This window comes from Chroicocephalus ridibundus, chromosome 1, assembly GCF_963924245.1.
Source record: "Chroicocephalus ridibundus chromosome 1, bChrRid1.1, whole genome shotgun sequence".
In the NCBI taxonomy this organism is placed as follows: Eukaryota; Metazoa; Chordata; class Aves; order Charadriiformes; family Laridae; genus Chroicocephalus; species Chroicocephalus ridibundus.
Window position 1 is genome coordinate 196,129,337 of NC_086284.1, and position 22,242 is coordinate 196,151,578.

The 22,242-nt window shown below is 38.0% G+C and overlaps 2 protein-coding genes across 2 annotated transcripts; one reads left to right on the forward strand and one right to left on the reverse strand.

Annotated features, from left to right (window-relative positions):
- Window positions 1–47: 47 nt before the first annotated feature.
- On the reverse strand, window positions 48–3,991 carry NDUFA5 (NADH:ubiquinone oxidoreductase subunit A5). The gene is made up of 5 exons (XM_063323293.1): window positions 3,878–3,991; window positions 3,402–3,446; window positions 1,600–1,716; window positions 813–878; window positions 48–254 (listed from the first exon to the last, which is right to left on the reverse strand). The coding sequence occupies exons 1-5, from the start codon at window positions 3,896–3,898 to the stop codon at window positions 153–155; spliced, it is 351 nt and encodes a 116-aa protein (XP_063179363.1). The 5' UTR covers window positions 3,899–3,991; the 3' UTR covers window positions 48–152.
- Window positions 3,992–7,698: 3,707 nt separating this feature from the next.
- ASB15 (ankyrin repeat and SOCS box containing 15) lies at window positions 7,699–21,763 on the forward strand. Its single transcript, XM_063323295.1, has 10 exons — window positions 7,699–7,784; window positions 13,046–13,174; window positions 13,683–13,735; window positions 13,831–13,962; window positions 14,386–14,544; window positions 16,604–16,849; window positions 17,454–17,625; window positions 17,996–18,566; window positions 19,137–19,290; window positions 20,759–21,763. The coding sequence occupies exons 2-10, from the start codon at window positions 13,059–13,061 to the stop codon at window positions 20,929–20,931; spliced, it is 1,776 nt and encodes a 591-aa protein (XP_063179365.1). The 5' UTR covers window positions 7,699–7,784; window positions 13,046–13,058; the 3' UTR covers window positions 20,932–21,763.
- The last annotated feature ends 479 nt before the right edge of the window (window positions 21,764–22,242 follow it).

The window sequence follows — 22,242 nt, forward strand, 5'->3', positions numbered from 1 at the left end:
GGAAGCAGTCTTTAGATTGCTAAATATAAGTAGACATTATGACAAAATATATTTTTATCGAGTTGTAATCTTTAATTTAAAGACAGTCAGTAACAATAGATTAATAATTAACTTTTTTTTTTGACTTTCAAGAGGATATACCCTTTTGAAAATTATATCGGCCATCTCCACTGGTCAGAAGGAGGTTCTTCAACTAGAGGCTCCCATGGTTTCCACTGTATCATTTTTCTTGCCAGGGAAAGCTCATTTTCAGCCTGTTAATAAACACCATACACAAATTCTTAAATTCTATACAATTGCCAAAGTACTAAATTACTTCTATTTCAGTTCATTATCTCAGTGACGTCACTACCTATCACAGTCAGGGACTATCACAAATTGCATCTATAAATACCAAAAGGAACAGCGCGTTTTGAGAGTTTTGGGTTTTGTTTTTAAAAAACATACTGAATCACCTCCAAATATTCAAACACCTAGTCATTCACAATAACAACTTCATGGCATTTTCCACTCTATTTGGATTATTTCCCAATATTATTCCATCATTTGCCCTGTGCACTGATTTAGACTCTGTAAGAAGCAGTGTCGGTATACATAGTATATATGTAAGCAGTAATTGTGTTAGGTTTTAGCATGGTCACCCCAACCACTACATGACAATTCACGTTCAGATTTTTTTTTTTTTCTGTTTGCTTGTTTTGCACCAAAGGAAGATATGGAAAACTGCCAATTTTCTGAACAGAAGCTCAGCCAAAGGAATACTGAAAACCACTACTCCCTTTTGTACCTAATGTTAAATTTGCCCACTTTACCTGTACAATGACTTCTTCTATGTGACCACTATTCAGTTTGTCCTGTAGTTTTTGCACATCAGTCTCCTGTGTATTGAAATGTATATAAATACATATTTAGTTTTACTGAGAAGTAGAAAGTCTAGATAAAGCATGAAAACAGTAATTTAACCAGAACACACTCTCGTCTTCCTCAAAACTACCATCAAATTAGATGGGTTTTGTTGTTTTACATTATCAAAGAAATCTCACACACTTTTCTTACTGAAAAACAAACATCAAACTCTCAATAATAAACACAAAAAATGAGTACTATTTAATGACATACAAAGAAGCCTTAGCAGCTACAGGCTTCAGTATGTATCTTGAAAGAAAATTTTAATCTTAGCTTTTTATAAAGTGATATGCAACCTTCCAATTATCACCTTAAATAGACAATACCAGTATCACATGGTTTAATATACCAAAAAGTGTTTTAAAATGTCAAAGGCAAGGACCGTGCTAAGACACACGCATTTTTTGTGCAAGCATATGGAAATTACCACTGTTCTACAAATCTTGAAAAACAACCCTATGTTTTCTTCTAATTTTCACAGAAAACATCAGCAAGAAATTAACAATTCTTTTTAATACACCATCAGAATATTCCAGTCAATAACAAAAATAAACCTCAAGACTTCAGTTATTTCCGAATTGATACCTGAAAGTTACATATACTCCTGAAAAACAGCCAGTCATTTTGAAAATGATTCTTCTCATCCTAAAAATCTTTTAATGTGTAACATTTGTGAAACATCACTGTACTTACCGTTTGCACCAAATTAAATCGCTGATTCACAATCTGCTCAGTGTATTTTCTATATGCTGCATCTTTGGGAATGGTCTGCAGGACACCAAGGATTTTTGTGTATAGTATTCGCAGGCGCTGAAGTGATAACAATACATGGTTAAAATACATAATTAGAATTATTTAACTTCCTGTCCTACTTAACCTACTAGCTAACTATCTATACACAAAATACAGATATGGTATTCAACCCAGAAATGTAGCATTAACAAAATAACTAAATCTGAACCACAGAAGTCTGTCTCGGGTAAGACTAGGATTTATGGGGACTTGGAAGTTAACATTGTCAGATTCCTCAAACAAAAAAAAAAAATAGTTGCAATTTCCAGTACATTTGATGCAAAAACGGAAACAAAAAGAGCTGTGTTTCTAATACTAACCATACTTTTGAAAAAAATGAGGCAAATTCATGTCTAAACCATCAGTTTCTGAAAAATTACCCGGGAAAGATATAAAGAAGCACATAAGCTACCAAAGCATAACTACTTTTTATTTTTTCTGGGCACATCTCCTCGTGCTGGTGCAAAGTTTTGAGTGACAGATTTAAATTAAACCTGAAACTTCTATTGCAGGATTTAAATGCAGTGATAAAAGACACATTGGGGTGAAGAAATTGCAGCTTTTGGGCCATGTGTTGGCTGGGTAACTGTATCTAACTGCAGAGGAATGGATGTCCTATAGGAACAATAAGAAATAGAAGCAGAATACTGCAGTCAAAGAAACATAAAGAAGAAAAAACAGGAAATGAAAAGGGGACTGGCACAGAGTCTATACTTCAACTAAAGCATTGCTGATTTCTTTCCTCTTGGCTTTAAGTCACTGAAAAAAAAATTTATTAAGTTCACCCAGGAGGTGTTTGACAAGGCTGTAGACGGAGCTAGAATAATTTGTACAAAACAATAATGATTTTTTCAATGGGTCTTTTTGACACTGTTTCTAAGCAGAAGCACTTTTGAAATTGAGTTGTTGCATAGTGGGAAATTTCAAAGCACGGAGAAATTGAAGAATTACTGAAGTCCTTTCACAGGTAATGGCTGATGCGGCAAAGCATGATGTTTGAGCAACCTGGTCTAGTGGGAGGCGTCCCTGCCCATGGCAGGAAGGTTACAACTAGATGATTTTTAAGGTCCCTTTCAACATAAGCCATTCTATAATTGCATGATACTTTCATTACTGAGCCTGAGGAAGTAAAAAGAAAGTACCCAATTGCTACAAGAACCACCTAATGTGGTTCCTGAGAGCCACTGAAGTATCCCATTCTCAGCAGTGCTTCCCATCACAGGGCCTTGATGTGGCTTTGCACCACATGGTTAGCCTCTATCATGTAAGGCTAGCCTATCCCCTTAGCATAGGTCTAAGTAATTTCAGTACTTTTTGGAAACACAACACAACAAAGTAGAAAAAAAGCTTTATGCTTGTAAAGCAGAAATTACATTTATGAAGAACTGAATTTAAAGAGTTCTTTGCTTTTGCGTTGGAGATGAGAGACATCAAAAACCAGTTTATAGAAGTACTTACACAAAGGAGGTTTTTGAAATCAGCACATGCAACAAAAAGTACATGTGCAAAATAAATCCTAATGATATTAATTAGTCTTTTAAGAATTAGGTTTTTTTCCTGTGTCACTTTGGAACGTTTTTATACTTTCATTAAGTCGGCATCTCTTTAAGGTACCCAGTACACCTGCGTACGCAAATACATAACAAAGAGCTTTGACCTCACTGACGACACCCATTAAATACAGAACAAGACACGCGACATACCTCATGAGGGTTTTCAGCTACAGCCAATCCTACAAGTCCAGTGGTCTGCACAGAGAGCACAGAGATTTATTATACTTAAGCATCTATTCTCACGCTATCTGATTATTTTGTTTCGGCTCAACACACACCTAAGAGGGACCATTCTGTGACATGAGCCTCTGCCTCGCACCACGCACAGGCAATCACACTAATCAGCAGTGTTTTGACCCGGGCACACGCAGGGGAGGAAGACGAAGAGAGGGAGAAGCTCGCATGACAACTCACCTCAGCCGGAATCCTTCCCGCTGAGGTGAACCCCGGCCTACCGCCTCCGCACACGACGGGGCGAGCGCGCCCCGTCTCCGCTAACGGTCGCTGCAGCCCCGCCGCCCCCCATAGGCCGGGGAGGGGAGCCGAGACCCCGCTCGGACACCCCCTACCCTCTCCCCACAGACCCGCCAAGACTGAGCAGGGCAAGGACAGGAAGGAACCCTCACCTTCCTGAGCGCCCCCGCCATGGCTGCGCCGGACGCGCCGCCCACCCCCGCCGTGCGCCTGCGCGGAGCCGGGTAGAGGACATGGCGAAGGACGCCGCACTGCGCGTGCGCGGAGGCCGCACGGCGGTGGCGGAGCGGGGCGGGTCGTGGCGCCAGGCGCATGCGCCCCTGCGGGCAGTGGGGCCCGGCGCATGCGCAGTGCGCCGTGGGGCGCTGTGCGCGCGCCGAGAGCGGGCCGGGGTGTGGTGGCCGCCGCGGTGGAGTGGGGTGGGATGGGCCGGACCGGGCCTGCGGGGGCCGTGCCTCACGGTGCGGGCCTTGCTGCGCTCACCCATTTTAAATATAAACCTGTGTTCTGTTACTGTCTGCATGAAGCGGCTAAAGGCAGCTTATGCGCACTTTGTAGAACTTGGCTCCTTCTAAATGAGGAATGCTCCGTTGGAAGAGCCATGAGGAGAAACGCGTGGCGCAAAAGTCAGAAGTGCTGTACGTTGCATTTAGATTTTCAGCACATATCTAGCAAAGATGTGGTGCGCATTTGTTTGGTATGTTCTGTATGGCTGACAGCAGTACTTTAAATCAACTGGTTTGCCAAGCGATCGCTAACTAACTGGCAGCAATGAGTGCTCAGAACTATTATAGGTTCATACTTTTTGTGTTGTTTTATTTTCCAAAATGTTTTGCAGTGTCCAAGCTTAGTCCAAGCTTCAGAGTTGCTTTCAAAGGTCCCTTACATGACCCAAAACAACTCTGCCAAGCCTTAAAGCTTCAGGAGTACATTTGGCAGCTGCCAGAAGCAGTTTTGTGTGATGTGTACTTGGAAATGAAGCTGTTTATGTCGGCCCAAGGTGAGATTTTGGTGTAGTAGGTGGGACTTGAGTATGTGTCTGCTTCTGTCACTCTTTCCTGAAACACTTAGGTATTTAGGGTGTGCAGAAGTACATGAATTCTAGTTTTCTGCAACATGCGTGTAAAAAATAAAGACCTCCCAATTCATAACTGATACAGTGTTCAACAGTAAGTATGCCTGGGAATAGGGTCTAATTTAGAAATAATGCAGAACAATTCAAATATTACATATATATATATGTGCTCTTAGCAAAATTATTGTATTAAAGGGTTGTATGCGCATGTGTTTACCAGTCAAGTCTTCCTAAGGGTAACCTTCTGCCTTAGGGAATGGTCATAAATATTCTGAAATTTGTTTAATAAGCAGAAGCATGCATATACCTTTTATGAACTTTAGTTGTGAAATTGGTTTGACCAAGAATTTGTGTTGAAAGTGGCTAATTAACTGCAGAATCAAAAATGAGGATCACTGTAATATAATATGGCAAATAGGTAGTTTCTGAGTTAATGTGATCAGTTATTAAAGCAAAAAAAGCTGTAAAATACTGATGGAAAGTGGAAAACTCAAATTAAGAGTCTTGAGATAGAATAGGAGAAAAGACCAATAAAAAGACAGTTTAAATTATTAGTGGAGATAAACATGATGTTCATTTGAAGATCCAGTTGGCCTTGTATTAAGTCTTATCTTTATGGCCTAGCTGCTAATTTAAAGGGTGAGTTTTGCATAGTGAGTAAGATTTGGTAATAGCTGCGTTGGAACTTTATATTGTGTTTACTCCGGACAAATTTTTCTTTATAATTCCTTTGGCCTGTTCACGAGCTCCTCTTTGCCATAACTGGTAACTAAACCCAGCAAACTGAGTTTCAGAATATCATAGAGTTCTCACTGAATGCTAGTCTTTTAATAAAATATGTGCTACCTCCATTCCGTAACTAAAGCAAAGCAATTAGTACAGTTTATATCAGAATTCAGGGTTTGTGCTTCTCCACTCCCAAGAGTTCTTTGAAATTGCATCAGAGAGTCCTGGCGTTTCTTTCCAAGGCATTCAGAATCTGTCTTTCATATCAAAATTAGGTTCTTTAAAAATTTCAGCCTTTTTTATTGGATTTTCTCTGTGGTTTTCCCTTCTCTGTGGTGATCCTGATTACACTAACTGACCATGTTGTTCAGTGCCTGACGAACTTTAAGCAAATTAGCTCAGTTAGCATCATTCAAACACTAGTTCTAACCATCTGTTCAGTCAACCCAAGCACGTAGGTGTCCTTGCCACATCCTAATACAAAGAGTAAAAAACAGTAAGATATGTTGATGAGACAGTTCATTGAATCAATCCAGAAGTGATACAGTAGGAATTTCTCCAAATTGCCAAACTCTGTTTCAATACGTAATTTGCTTGAATATATAACAACTCCAAGACTTAAGAAGTGTCATCAGAGTACATTTGCTAATATACCTGGTTTTGAAAACAAAGTCCCCATAACCCCCAAACTAACCACGTAGTATTTCACAGTTTATTTTCTGGAGGACTGGGGACTCTGTTAGGGGTATTATCCTCTGTGTTAATATACAGCGCGTAGGCACCCTAAGGTGGCCTTGCTATAGCTGTGACTTCTGTCCCCTTTTTTGTCTCACCAGTGAATTTATCTCACTGTGAGGTCTTGTAAATTGCCATATGATTTGATATCTGGACAGGAGTCTTATTTACTCTGCCTTTACCTGCATGGAGCGTAATTGACTGATGGATTTATAAGTAGTAACTAAGTGAGACCAGAATCAGACACTATTTAGATAGTAATGCAAAATAGTATTGAAGAGACCTGAAAAGCAAAACATTGCCATGCTTGTAATATGGATAGTTCTGATAACATTCTTGTTATGTAAAGGAAATTAAAAAAATCAAGGTAAGCAATTTAAAATTATATGTTCTTTATATATATTATAAGTATGTATTTTAGATATTTTTATTGTATAAGAATATATTTCTGTTCTTACCAGCTCTTGGCTAACAGTGGAGTACTGTTTGTCTGCTTCTGTTGTACTGGCTTTTTTTTGGAGGCTCACCACACTTAGTAGGTCACACTGGCAAAAGAAGTTCCAATGAATATTATTTATCATCATTAAATGGTTTTCTTGATCTTGTGTCCAAAGATGAGATGCACGTAGTGCCTTAGTTAAGCTTGCAGTTTTATGGTTCTATAAATGCAAGTGAATCATGGGGTATGGAAGAGTTCACAGTGTACAATTTCATTTCATCAGAACAATTAAAGATAAGTTGGAAGTTTGTTGTTTCAATTTGTTATGTTCCCTTTTTGTCTGTTCGTTTTGCTAAATAAAGATAGTAACTAATTGGTTAAAACCAAAAGAAGACAGAGGTGTCACATCAGTGACATGTATGTCTAGCTAGAGAAAAAAATTCCAGCTTCTTCCTCATCCCAGGTTTGTGGTTCAGCTTACTGGATATTGATATTCTTGATGTTACTGCTGGGTTGTTCAGGTTTTGCATCACTGCTGTTTGTGGTGCTGTGCCACCTTCTTCTTTGGCCAATTTCAAGTTACTAAATCTAGTAAAATAAGTACTATAATTGGCTGTCATTGAACCTGTAAAGTTTTGCATCATATTGGCCTGAGAGAGATATTAGTGTTTTGTGATGTAGTATGGCAGGATCTACAACTGGTTGAAGGCTAAGCCTTCTCAGATTTGTTTTAGTTTATGTAAATATGTTACCAGATTTTGTTAATGTAGCCCTTGAGATTAAGTTGGCAAATAATTTATTTTCTTAATGAGAGTTGTTGAACCAATGAGGGCACAGATGGTCTTATTATATCGTCCAGACCTCGTGTTACATTTGACGAGATTTTAGAGAAGTCATGTGTAATACTTTCCTGTGGGTCAAGTCTGCTTATGTTACAGTTGTACAAGGTCAGTCCTTATTTTATCTAGCAACTGCGTATTTAATTTTAGAAGTATCACAGGACACATCAGCTTGCAGGGCACCATTCCTGGCTGTTCAAAATGCAGGCCCCAGAGTAACAGTGGCAAGATAATGGGTTGAAAAGGTGAGAATATGTGTTATGCTCGCCAATTAGACTAACAGTGAAATAGTTTAAAACTGTAACATTTAATAGACTGAGTCCAAATTTAGATTGCTATTAATTATTTTATTGCTATGAATAACCTCTTTGCATGCCTAAGGGCCTTCTATTTATAGAGAGTAAAGCTAGGATTGTCTAGTTTATTTTAAGGATAAGAAATTAGAATAACATTAACACTCACATAACGTTAACTTTATACCTATGTGTTTAAGAGTGGTGAATGCTCGATACGCTTCTTTCCAAGGAGAGATGCAACTTCCATGATTAGCAAGTAGTTCAGATTTTTTTCAATGAAAACCCAGTAACATAATTTAAGAGAGCAAAACTTTTTTTTTCTTTTATGGAAAACAGCAAGAAATAATCTCTTTATTTTTTCAGGCATAAATGGAAAAAATATCAGAAAAAATTCAGACTATTCCAAATGTTGCTGAAGGAAAATATTCTTTGTAATACAAACACTAAAACTTGTCTAGAGAAAGCATTTGCAATTGTTTCTAGTGATCTAGTGCCTAGGTCTGTAATTGCAAACCTTCCATTCTTGAACAGAAGATTTTGCAGCTGAGCTTTTTAGCTTTTTCATTGCTACATCACGTAATGTAGCAGGGCCGTCTCTGCTGCTGCTCGGTGTACCAGCCATGCTGTTATATTCCACAGTGATCCTAGTGGAACATCCGTGCTTCAGTCGTACCTTGTCACCTCAGCACAGTGTATTACCAGCAGTGATATAGCAAATCAGGCTCTCAAAGCACGTATAGACCCCTGGCAATGTGTCCAGCATTTGTGGTGTGGTGAGCTGTTTGCCTTATACTTACTCTGCCATGTCACAGTCACTTGCTGCCTTACTAACTTTCTCATTTTATAATATATTATTAATTTTTGTGGTTTAAGATAATTTGAAAACAGTGCACACAACAATTCTGAAATACTCCTTACCTAAGACCTTTCTGGTTAAGTCTGTGTTCAAGCAGAGCTCTGTGTTGCCTGTGGCAACACAGTTTGGGGGAATACAGCAAAGCAGGAGATAGCTGACCAAACGGGTATGGATGTTGTATTACCAGAAAAAGGAAAACAAGTTTCTATGATGACCTGTAAACTGATTTCTTTTGGAGATAAAGGGGAGGTAGAAAGGCAATACATTTTTTTCCAAAAATGAAAGGATTTTCTTACTAAATGACTGTCCTGCAAGATGCTCTGTGCTCTTAACTCTTCTTGGAATCAGTGATGTTGGAGGGCATTGATCAAGTTACAGGACTAAATCCTATGTGAACATCTTCATAAAGATACTGTAATATATAAAAAAAGCCTTTTTTTAGAGACTTGACAATGTGAGGGTCTAATCTAAGGCTAATATGTCCTCAGGAGTCTTTTTGGTTCAGGTTCTGGGGTAAATATAATATGATGGGCTGTAGTATAATAATTTTCAGTCTCAGTTCTCCTAAGGACAGCAACTTCAATAGGGCTTGCAGGGCATGAACGTCCATCTGTGTGGATCTGAAAGAATGATCGTGACTCATTAAAGAGATGCTTCAAAAATTTCCGCAATGGCATCAAGTCTTCAAATGGAGGGTTTTCAAAACAAAAGGTGTGAAGAAAGGAAGGTGTTTGCCTTTAAGATGTTGTGGAGGAAACGAGATTATGAATGTTACACGTTTTTCCTTAAATTATCTTAGTAAATTAACTGTTTAGTCTCATTAGGAGCACCTCCCAGCTGCCGGTGTAATTTATTCTTTTAAAACTGCTAGTCTAAGAGAGATTTTGTCTTTGCTGTCTAAAAGGTGTGTCACTCTTAAGAAGAGTGTATATTTGAGGGTTAAATAATGGAAGCTTTAAGGTGCCATCAGAATTAGAATTAGTGAAGATAAACGCACAAAAGAACCTTGACTCAGAATTCTCCTGCCTGTCAACAAAGTGCATTGCCAACAGGAGATGAGGACGAAAGGCTTGGTTTCATGGCCTTATTGATGATGAGAATCTTACACTCTGGTTAATAAGAAACCTGTGGCAGCATTTGGAAAAAAAAAAGGTGGTCAGCTGCTTTGTTTTGTGTAGCTTTTTGAAGTTGCTGTGTTTTGTATTGCGCCTTGGAAGTTTGGCGTGGGATGGGATACCTTCCTTTGCGCATAAAGCAAACTATATTTAAAAAAAAACCTCAACTTCTTACTAATTTCTTACTGCTGCAACAAACTTGGTAGGCTTTCCTAAGCTTGTTTTGATCATACGAGTTTCAGAATGTTGTCACCATTGTTTTTTAGAATTACGGAGAAGTTCGTATTGTCTGTCCTGTCTAACATGACATCAGTCAGTCAGCGTTCTTGGTAATTTCAGAAATCATTTTTGCATGAGGAGTTCTACCTGAACTTCAGTATGTCAGGACATAACTTTGAGAACTTCTAAGCATTGATATGATGTGCAGCAGATTTAACATGAGGTAGCATGTGAAAAATTTTGGTACGTGTGTCTGCATTGTGCTGACCAGTTCATCAGTCTAAATTAATGTGTGGAATGTTCTTTTGGACTGTTATGCTGAAGCCTTGATTGGGGACACAAAACAAAGGAACAAAGAACCCTTCAGAAAAGTGTTGTCTTTTATGAACAACATAAAGGTTTATTCTTCTAAGCTCCAAAAGAAAATATATTCATGAATATATTCATGAATATTTCTTTATTATTATTTGTGGAAGGTTTTTTGCAGTCAGAAGTGACAGTCAAGACCAAAGTTCTATATTTTTTCCTTCAAAGAAGATGGGACTGAAGTGGAAATTTTTTCCGCTTTCCTTCAGATTGTCCATCCTTGCAGTTAAAAACCTGGTCCATGGTTCCGGTACATATTGAAAGAGGTGGGAAACTGCATTATGTGGGAATCTGAATCCAGGAGACCTTTAGCTTCTGAGTCATTCTCACTCTAAGCCATTACTAATTTAATTTTGGTTTGCAAGCTTTATCATAGTATACTAAGTAGTCAACTGTTTGTGAATGGGATTATAATGGTAATTTACAGGAACAATGCAGAAATTAGTCTTCCCTTGAAGATCATTTTTAGAAGATGGCATCCAAATAATTTCTACAATGTTCCTTCTCTATTTGCAAAATGACTAGGACACCCCACAGTGATCGTTCTGTGAGAAACATACCACAGATGCTTAGTATAATTGTTTAATATTTGTGCAGCACTTTGATGATGATAAGTGTTCTGTGTGGTAGATACAGTACGTTACTGCGTGAACTGTGAGAGCAGTAGTTTAAAACTTTTTTAAAAAAATAATTCAGTATCTGGTGTCTCCAGTCTGGTTAAAGGACAAACGCATTAAGCCACTAAGGTTGAATCAGAGAAACTTTGTCAAAACACAAAGCCCACTTGTAGAACCTTGGGTACGTACAGCTAGGCATATATTAACTTAAGTTTTTGTTGCTTGTATATCTTTTACGATATATAAATGCTACATTTTACACTTCAAGAACCTACAGGAAGATGAAAAGAGCAACATTCCTGACCTTACAGTTATAATTACTAGCAAGGCGTTCAGTTGATGTGATATCACTAGAAAAAAGCATAGGGATCATAAGCCACAGTTAAAGTTGGTGATATGATCAGATTGAATTTAAGCTGGTGACTATAGTTAAAAGGTTTGACATACTCTGTTACTAATCCACTGAGCCTTCCAACTACTCTCACACCTTGAAAATAATAGCTGCATGGCTTGTGTACTGAACTCTGTGAATGTCCATTAAACTTCATGGCTGCAGAAGTAGTGTAGAGACTCCAAAGTCCTTACTCTGCTTTGCTAGATCATGCCTTGGCAGTGTAAAAATAAAGCAAGATTTGCAAGTATTTGTGGTTTGTGGTTGTTTGGGGTTGTTTTAACTATATTAACGATCATTAAAAGTGATAATTAGTTACACAAACCATTTTAATGTTTTCTTGTACAACTACCTCTCCGTGAAGTCCAAAAATCTTGTACATTATGATATTAACATAAAGTAGGTTTTGAATTTGGTATTGTTAGTCTCAAATCCCTTATTTTTCGTTTGAGAAAACATCCCCATCCGCTTCAGGAGAGGAGAGGTGAATACAGGTTGCAGCTGAAAACTTTTCATGGAATCATAGAATCATTGAATGCTTTGAGTTGGAAGGGACCTTTAAAGGTCATCTAGTCCAGCCTCTCCTGGAATAAGCAGGGACGTCTTCAACTAGATCAGGTTGCTCAGAGCCCTGTCCAACCTGAGCTTGAATGTTTCCAGGGATGAGGCATCTACCACCTCTCTGGGCAACCTGTGCCAGTGTTTCACCACACTTACCATAAAAGAGTTCTTCCTTATATCTAGCCTGAATCTACCCTCTTTCAGTTTAAAACCATTACCCCTGTCCTATCACAACAGGCCCTGCTAAAAAGTCTGTCGCCATCTTTCTTAAAGCCCCCCTTTAACTATTGAAAGATAGTAAAGTTGTTCTCAATTCAGAACTGGATGACGTGTCACCACCTAAACCGTAGTGACATCCTGTGGGCTTTCACATAATGAAATCCTGTGTCCAGGTGGCACTGATTGGTGGATCCATCTTGTATCTGCTGCCAGTGCCACCCTGGGTGGAGGAAGGGGGAAAAAATGCTCTTTCGCCATGCAAAAGAGTCAAGTTAGTTTGGAGCTTCTCTGAAATAATTTGATGTTTGTGTAAATCCTGAATAAGTACAATGTGTGATCACCCTTAGAACTGACGTGTTTCATTCTGACTGCAGACCCTCTCTGAGAATAATTCTGAAAAAAATTGAGTGTTTTTCTTTTTTGTGTCTGTAATTTTTAAATGTATATGTGTTTATGTTCATGAATTCCTTGTGTATGCCTGTGTTTGATAGGAATCATTCATGTGGTGATAACGGTTCATTATTGATGCTTGTATGGAAATCATATATTCACTGACTTGATGGTCACAGCTTTCGATTATGGTTCACAAATTGTCCAGTATTTGTCTGTAGATGACAAATGTAGTGTGTGAACAATAAAAAGAGCTTATCCTACATGGCATGTCTAGTAATAAATGTTTCCAGGGTTGTTTTCTTCACCATTTTTAAACGGAAATTCCATCATTTTTAACTAGGAATAAACTCACCAAAACATTATTAAATTAAAAGAAATTTATGGAAACACCTGATTTTATTATAAAAAATACCTTAAGCAAGATATGATCCTTACAGTATGTTTCTGTATGTATTTTGAAATCATCATTACAGCTCACCATAAAAAATGATGGATGAAAGAGAAGATTTGGTTGAAGATCTGCTCACTGAGTATGCCATACAGCTTAGCATTCAAGAATCAAATGGGGCCAAACCACCAGTGTCTTCCAGCTATAATGACAGGTACTGTCAATTCAGTGTGTGTTAGAGATTATGCCATATTTTAACAGTGTTTTGAGACATTGATATTTAGTGCCTTGTATCATACTTAAAACAGTTCTTAGTTTGACTCTTAACCTTCTTTCTCAGTAAAGCACTGTCTGAAGCAATGATTGAAAAGAGTAAACAAAATACAAATGTTGATTTTGTTCTTCCTAAAAACATTTATGAATCTGAAGGCTTTATTTCTATAGCGTGGGGCAAATACAGATTTTTAGTTCAGGTCAGAATTCTTTACCAAATTAGGAGTTTTATCAGGTCAGCCTGCAGCACAAGTTGCGCTTAGCTCGAGAACTTCGAGTATTCTGAATGTCCACAGAACAGGTGTAATTTAGGAGGTCAATCAAGATTGTAGCTGGTGTATTCAAAGGAAGGTTGTCTGAGATGAGAACCTAAAGGAAAACATTGAATAAATAATATAATGCACCTACTTCCTGTTTATATTTTCTATTTTCTGCTCTTTTTTTGATAGTTTTGTACCGCCTAGTGAGGAAAATAGGAAAATTGTAACATCCATAAAGCAAGGTAAAACCCTAAAATAAAATAGTCCGTTTGGAAAAATGAGCTTTCCATATGTTATTTTTCCAACTGCATCTCCTTTATCTGTTGGATTTTTTAAGGTCATGTATTTGGGCTCCAAGAACTTGTGAAACAGAAATATGCTTTGGATGAAGCTGATGAAAGAGGGTGGTTTCCACTGCATGAGGCTGCAGCTCAGCCAATTCAGCAAATACTTGAAATCATTTTAGATGGTGAGTAAGACAAAAATATCCCACAAGATAAGGGGAGTACCAAAGAAACATAGAGCAATAAGCAACCATCCACAACCACAGGCTAGAACTGTTTACTAAAAAAAGTATGATCAAATCTTCCTTGGAGCATTTTGCTTATGTTGTATAAGTATTCAGGCAAAATTTCTTTTTGGGAAAGTGGCATCAATTTACACCAGCGTAGAACTTGGGCAATTTTTAATGTTTTGTTCAGAAACCTACAGACAGAGCAAAACTTACTGTGCACTATTCAGTGTGGTTGGCAGTACCAGTTAGGTTAAGTTAAACGTAATTATAAGTAATTTTCATGAAGACTTAGTGTTTAAGGATTTCTGGTACACGTGTATGTCTTAATAGCCTCGCACTTTAATTTTGTTTTATCTTTTCTTACTTTCTTACCTCTAGCATCTTATAAAACAATGTGGGAATATAAAACATGCGATGGAGAAACGCCATTAACTTTGGCAGCAAAAGCTGGCTTTGTGGAAAATGTACGAACGTTATTGGAAAAGGGTGTTTGGCCCAATACCACAAATGACAAAGGAGAAACTCCACTTCTCATTGGTAATTGCCTCCTCTCCATGGTTTTAAACAAAGTGAATGGCAGCATTTCCCCTCTGCGAAGTACTTGCCCAACTACTCCTGTTGGCTTGTGTGGTTTAGGTGCTGGTCATCTTTTTAGATGAAACTGAATGCCCGGCACTTGATGAAATGTACCCAGTGTTCAGTTCAGCACTCATGATGCTTTAGGTGATCACTGAGCTGCTCTTAAACATGCTCCTGATGCTTTAGGTGATTGCTGAGCTGCTCCTGAGAAAATGGGATCTATTTTTTTGTTCAAGGCACTTTCTTGGTATCTTGAGGTGCTGTAAGACCTTTAGCAACCTGGTTCTGTTTGACCGTCTTAAGGTAAAAGTATGATGCAAGAATAAGGTGTTGCTTTAACTTGAATGTAACTTTTCTGGAGGTCTGGAGGTATTGGAGATTTTTAATTTTATCAGATGATTTCTTTGGGAGTAGACAGGTATTTTCAGTTTCAAAATCTCCCGTCTTATTTCCTTCCCCTCTTGCACTGAAAATGAACTTCAACTGCATTTCGAACTAATACCCCAATCTAAAGAAAGGTGATTCCTTTGGAAGATTTTATGCTATTGGAAGACTTAAATGAACTTTACTATACATGAGTAATTTAGCTGTATGAACTTTTATCTTCTGTTGAATGTCGAAACATCTCCGTTCTGAAGAGAATCTATGAAATTAATGCAATATAAGAACATACAATATTTGATACAATTATCAGTATTAAGATATTCAGTTCTCTGAATTTTTGTTAACTTTCATAAGATGCAATTACTGTATTAACGTTTTAAGGCCTTGAGGTATTTCCAGAGGATTCCTCTGCTTTGTGTTGTTTCAGCTCTTTTGAATAATTGTAAGACTGTGAAACTTTTAAGCTATTTTCAGCCTTTGCTTTTAGTGAATCCTGCAAAGAGTAACTAGAGCTTATGAAAAGGGTCTTTCCCCCTTATAATGACAATTTTTTTTCCTAAATATCTCTTTATACAAACTCCTGAAAATGTGGTTTGTCAGCTATGTATTGTTTATGTGATGCTTTCTATGTTTTTGTGTCACTTGACGCTGAAAATGTGGGTGTAGATATTGTTGTGCATCATACATTTCAAGCTTAGTCTAGGGAAATCGAGGATCAGGTGCTTAACGCTTAATAGATGATACTCATGATTTAGTTACTCCTTTTAATTTGAGCTCTGGATTAAAGGGCTGTTCAGTACAAAGGCAAATTCTGAATAAGGATCTGGCTAGTGGGATGGTTTCTGCTTCCGTGTACATTTGGTAATACTCTACTTCAAAGCAATTGTGGATCATTATGAAGACTGTTGCCTCTTAAAAACCTTCTTACTTGTATAATGGGACATTGACAAAAGTTAAATTTTCTCACCCTGTCATGCTCATCTCCCTCAGCTGCCCCACCAGTCAGTGGAGAGATCAGCTATTCCAAAGGGTAGTTCAGAAGTAAAATTAGACTTTTACTCAGGATCACTATTTTCTGTGTAAATAAGTTGCAGATGTAGTTACCCATGAATATTTCAAATCCTGAACCTCAAAAGGGCAGAATGTGCCCTTTAAGTGTGACAGATGTCAACTGTACTTCGTCTGACAACAGCCACTGAGTACACGCTAGGATTAGAGTTACCAGGTGACAAAGTCACAAGTGGAATTTTCTGGGGACATTGTTATGTTTGCACCAACTTCAGAAGTAAGAACCGTATTGAATATTATGTTATTGTTATTGTTGCTTTTCCTTGTGTTGCACCTGCTTCTGCTTTCTCAGAATCGAAGTGGTGCTGCTTTTGCCCTTTGTGCTCCAAACTGACATATTTTCCAGCTTGTGTTGGTTTACCTTGATTTCCCGAGCAGCTGACATTACCATTTATTTACCAGTAAAATGGATGCCCACATTTCTAGGACTGGAAATCTTTTTAATTTCCTCATATCAGTGCACAAGGAAAAGCTTTTCTAAACTTACTAGATGTCTTTAACTTTCAAGGCAACATACCTGAAAATGTAATCGTATTATTTTCTTCCTTTTTAAAATATCTTCAAGCTATAAGAAGGGGCTCCTTTGAAATGGCATCCACGCTGATTAAACACAACTGTAGTATCCACCAGCCTTGTGTAAAACGTTGGTCAGCAATGCATGAAGCTGCAAAACAGGGACGCAAAGACATTGTTGCTCTTCTTCTGAAGAATGGTGGAAATGTGAACCTTAAGGATGGATATGGAGTAACACCATTAGGTGTTGCTGCCGAGTATGGTCACTGCGATGTGCTGGAGCATCTTATTCATAAAGGTATGTAGTCAGGTAAAAGAGAAATACACCTCTGCACTGGCATACATCTTGCCTGGTTGTTGAGGTAGTTTAGGGTGATCATGGAAAAGGAAAGAAAGAGTAGTGATGAATGAGAAGATTTGGTTTCTTGGAAGGAAAGAAAGCATCTATGAATGTTCCTGCTAAACCTAAGGGATGCTTACAGCTTTCCATAATGCATGTGAGAGGAGTGGCAGAGTTGACACTAATCCATTTCAGTCAAGGAGGGACCTTCTTGCCCTGCTTTATTTCTCTTTACTCCCTTCCCCACCCTCCCTTGTACAGAATTATATTGGTATTAATTAATGAAAAGAAGAATTTTTGAAATACGCAAGAATTTTGAAAATCCTCAAGTATAACACTAATAGTCAAAGCAGACCCCACTCAGGTGAGCATTTGAACTTGTATCTGTACAACTCTTGTTTTGCCTTTGAGTTTTAAATTTACCACAGGAAATATTTCTTGATTTAGTAAAGTTTTAGTTTAAATACATCTGAAAATGAAGAGGAAAGTCCTCTGGGCTTGTTTTTATGATGATCTGCAAATCATTTTGGATGTAATTATATGCTCTGCATCCTCCTTCAAGGTGGAGATGTCCAGGCCTTAGCAGATGATGGTGCATCGATACTGTTTGAAGCAGCCGGAGGAGGTAATCCAGACTGCATAGCCCTTCTTTTGGAATACGGAGGAAGTGGCAATGTGCCTAATAGGGCAGGACTGCTTCCCATACACAAAGCGGCTTATGAGGGGCATTACCTGTGAGTATAAGCTTGGACTTTACATTTTCTTTAAGACAGAATGTGGCACAAGGTCACATTGAAGAAGACTGGTAAACTTGCAAATGTATAGATCATTTATATTTCAGAAGTGCCTGTTACATTAGTTTGAATTAACTTTTAAGTGTTTTTTAGCATAAACAAAGCAAAATGCAAAACATACTCCTTAGAACTAAGTGAAAACCACTGAAACAGCTTTGAGCACTATTTGACAGTGCTCAAAACTGGTGCTTCTGTGTTTGGATCTTCTTGTGTAAAGTGTCTAGCTGGTAATTTAGCATATAGCTGGATGAGGGTCATTTTCTTCATGCGTGCAAGTGATGCCTAACTAGTTTTATTCACTGTTTTTTAGGGCCCTGAAATATCTCATTCCGGTCACATCCCAAACTGCAATCCAGAAAAGCGGGTTAAGCCCTGTTCACTCAGCAGCAGATGGCCAGAACTCACAGTGTCTCGAGCTCCTCATTGAAAATGGGTTTGATGTCAATACTCTCTTGGCTGAACACATTTCGAATAGTTACGATGACGAAAGGAAAACCGCACTTTATTTTGCTGTTTCTAACAATGACATTCTTTGCACGGAAATATTGCTCAAAGCAGGGGCAAATCCAAACAAGGATCCTTTAAACTGTCTTCTTGTGGCAGTGAGGGCTGGCAACCACGAAATTGTAAGGTTGCTCCTATCTTACGGAGCAAACGTCAATTGCTACTTTATGTTGGTTAATGATACGCATTTCCCCAGTGCCATTCAGTATGCTTTGAATGATGAGGTGATGCTGAGGCTGTTGCTCAATCACGGATATAATGTGCAGATGTGTTTTGACTGTATGCATCAAGATATCTTTGGAAATTCTTTTGTGTGGTCAACTCCAGAGGATGAGATTCTCCCCGGGTGGACTTCTTCTGTAATAAAGGATAATCCAGTAAATACATACCTTCCTTCCTTCTTTTCACTTTGCTCTTTCCATTAGCCAGCTTTAAACATTCCAGATTATTGTGCAGAATTAAGATTAATATACTGGCAAAATCCTTTTTTAAAACACTCTAAAAATAAACCAGCCATTTTTAATTTTCTACTCTGCGATAGAGAAAATTATGTACATAGACTTAGTTTTAGATTGGAGTTAATACATTAGAGATTTAGGAAGGAAGTTTTAAGAAATAATGGGGCAGGATTCTGGAATCTCTGTTCCTGTCCTAACCAATGGATTAGATGTGTTTCCAAAGAGATATCGCTGTTGAACAAAACAGTGCTGCAAATTACAGCAATGTTATAATAATTACTAGCCTTCAGGCGTGTCCACATGAATTAAGGGATCACAAAGGTTAAGCATGGAAGAAAATGGCTTTTAAAGTTACCTACCTAGGCGTCAGTTTATGACTGTTAGAGGTCAATGCTAATACTTTGTTTAAATTATCTTGTGTAATTGCTTTAAAATTTTGGCATTCTCCACAGATTTTGAAATTATGACTTGATGTGTTTTCCCTTTCAGTTCTGTGACTTTATTGCTGTTCCTTGGTTGAAACATTTAGCAGGAAAAGTGGTTCGTGTTTTTATAGATTACATGGATTATGTTCCTCTATGCACAAAAATTAAGTTGGTCTTAGAAACACAGAAAGAATGGACAGAGATACGTCAGATATTGGGTAAATATCTAACTTCCAGTTAATGATGTTATGATTTGTTATAGGAGACTTTAATTGCTTATGTGAGGTCACATTCACCCAAAGTGTTCTAGCAGTCCAAGAGTGTACTAGCTAAGAACCAGGTTGTGCCTGTCATCCGGTCCTCACATTGAGACAGATCTTTTACCTATTGCCACTGGTCATAAAGTACTTAATCAGACTGGAATATGGCAAACATGCACCTGGTGAGAATTAAGGAATGTCACTGTTGCATGAGAAGCCCTTTTAGTTAAGCAAGACCACTGAGGTACTTCTCAAAATCCTCATTAACTCATGTGACACTAGTCATTGCACAGCTATGGGGCACAAAATTTTTTATTGAGGAATATGGCTCACACTTCCATCCTGTTTCCAGTCTACTGATCATTCAAGGATTATCATAAGAGCATGTTTTAGGTCCCATTATGTTTAAGGTGGTAGGGGGTGACAGTGAGTGTACCATCACAATCTGTGTACCGTCATGTCCTAACTCCAATTTACGTGATATACATCTAGACTTGCAATTACTAATACTGTAGTTGAATACTATTTCTTATGTATGCTTTACTTCTGAAGTTCTACACATTAGCCTGGGCTTTCCACCATTGGTGGCACCAGCAATAGGTTACACCCACCTTAACTTAAAAAAAAATAATCTGCTGGGGAATGTATTAAATGTTCTCTTTGCGTGAATTAATTTTATTTGACTTTTTTTTTGATTTTAAATAGAACGTGATTTAACATCAGCTGTTAAAGATCAAAATAATTATGTTTAAAACTGGTACCCTGTATTTAATTTTGCTTTAGTATTTTACACTGGAGTGCAGAGGAAGTCCTTTTTGTTACGTGTCACGGAAACGTCAAAATAATTTGATAGTCTTAACTACTAATATTTCAAGTACCTTGAAAGGTTTTGTTATGTTTAGGAAGGCTAAATTAAGCTGAGCTTTTGACTGATGTAAATTCTGATAATAAGTATGTGTTTAGAAGCCTCAGCAGGCCCAAGCATCCTGAGGTCTGGTTGTGGTGCCTTATTGATAGAGCAGAAATGGAAGGTGCCACAGCTGGGCTCAACGTGCAATTTTTAAGGCAGGCACCTAGGGAAAGGAGACATTGTCAGTTACCATTGATTATGCTAAATAAGATCCTCGTTTAGGTGTTCAGCTGGATGCTTTGGAGACAGAGTACAGTGTGTGTATTTCCAAAAGTAAGACCAAAAAGGCAGATATCTGGTGGAAGAAGCTTGATTAATATCAGCAGCATGTATCATCACAATTTTGAAGTGAAAAGAGTGGTATTTTATTGAGAAGTGACAAAATAATAATGATGCAAGGTAATAGATTTTGGTATTAATTTTATTGGAGTAAGTTTGGGGACTGTGAACTGGCTTACAGTCATGAATAATGGCATTGATTTTTTTCCACCGTTTCTCTCTCACTATTGTTTTTAGATAATCCTCGCCCATTGAAACATCTGTGTCGTCTGAAAATACGTAAAGTCTTGGGGCTAAGGAGACTCCAGAAACTGTCATCCATGAAGAAATTTCCACTTCCACCAGTTCTCAAGAACTATATCCTATATAGAGAATATGATCTGTATGGACAAGGGATACAGTTAGAATAGTTTGTAAAAATAACTGCATACAGTTTGTAGTTTGACTCATTTCCTCACTATTTTTTACTAGCTGAAGACCTGCTTGGTATTTTATATACATTGACAACATTTTGATACTTGTTTTTAATAGCTCTTCTATGGGAACAGATTTGTCTTCAAAACTAGTACATTAAAGCTCATGTTTAACACATTGTACTATCTAAATATAGGCTAAAATCAGAATAAGGACACTGTAATAATTATGTAGAACAGTACCCTTTAAATGGGAATTCAGAATAATAATAAAGAATGAAAGAAGAATTTTCCCGATGGACTTCCCAATGAAGATGATAAATACAATTGCTGCTCTCAGTTTGTAGTGTTTATCTGTAAAAGAAAATAAATGCCTAATTTAGCTTGGCAAAGAAAATTAAACCACTAAATGCACATAATTGGCATGAAATGTAGCACATTTTGTACTTTGAAAATCACGTTCCTATTATAAAATTCTCCAAACACTTCAAAGATTCTTCTTGGCTATTTTTCCGAAGCGTTTGCTCCCAGGCACGTCTGCGGTGTATGCAGTACTGCATGTTTTAATGCTTGACAAAAGTTAGAGGGACTTTAAATAGGCTGTTTTAAAGAAAGAGTAGATTTTGACAGACAGACGAACGAGGAAATGGAGCAGTATATCCCCTTGGCTGAGGAATCTTGCAAGGTCATAACTGCAGTTATGTTTCCTACACAGATTTGACAGACCACTTCTTGACCAGACGAAACAACACTCTCAGCGATGCTGTGATGCACTTGGCAGAATGCTTCTGCACATCTAGAGAAAAACACATCCGATTAAATGTTCTTTAAATTATTCTGTTTAAAGTGGATTGCACTTACTCCTTTGATATTCTACCATCCCTTCCGTCTTGGGGAAAAAAAGACAAAAAAGAGTCCAAACCCCCGAAATTCAGAAAAGATTTCAGTCGGTGGATGTCAGGATTACATAGTGCATAGTCAGAGTTTAGCTAAATATGTAATTTAAGAGATGTGCTGGTGGTCACACACACACACTCACATAAACCAAAGATCAGCTCAAGCATCCGTCTGCCCTGCTCCCTACTCTGACTTTCCCTTTCCTTTGGAGCTGCTTCTTATTTGCTGGATGCCATTGTCATATATAACTTATTAACACCTCAGTCAGAGATATAAATTCCACTTCCCAAGGCAGCTATATCAGTCCTTTGTGGGCCCCTCTGTCCTCACAACAGATTTACAGGAGCAAATGGACGGAGTGAAAATTACTGGTCTGGGACATGGCGAGGGTTGAATAGAAGGCTCAATTGC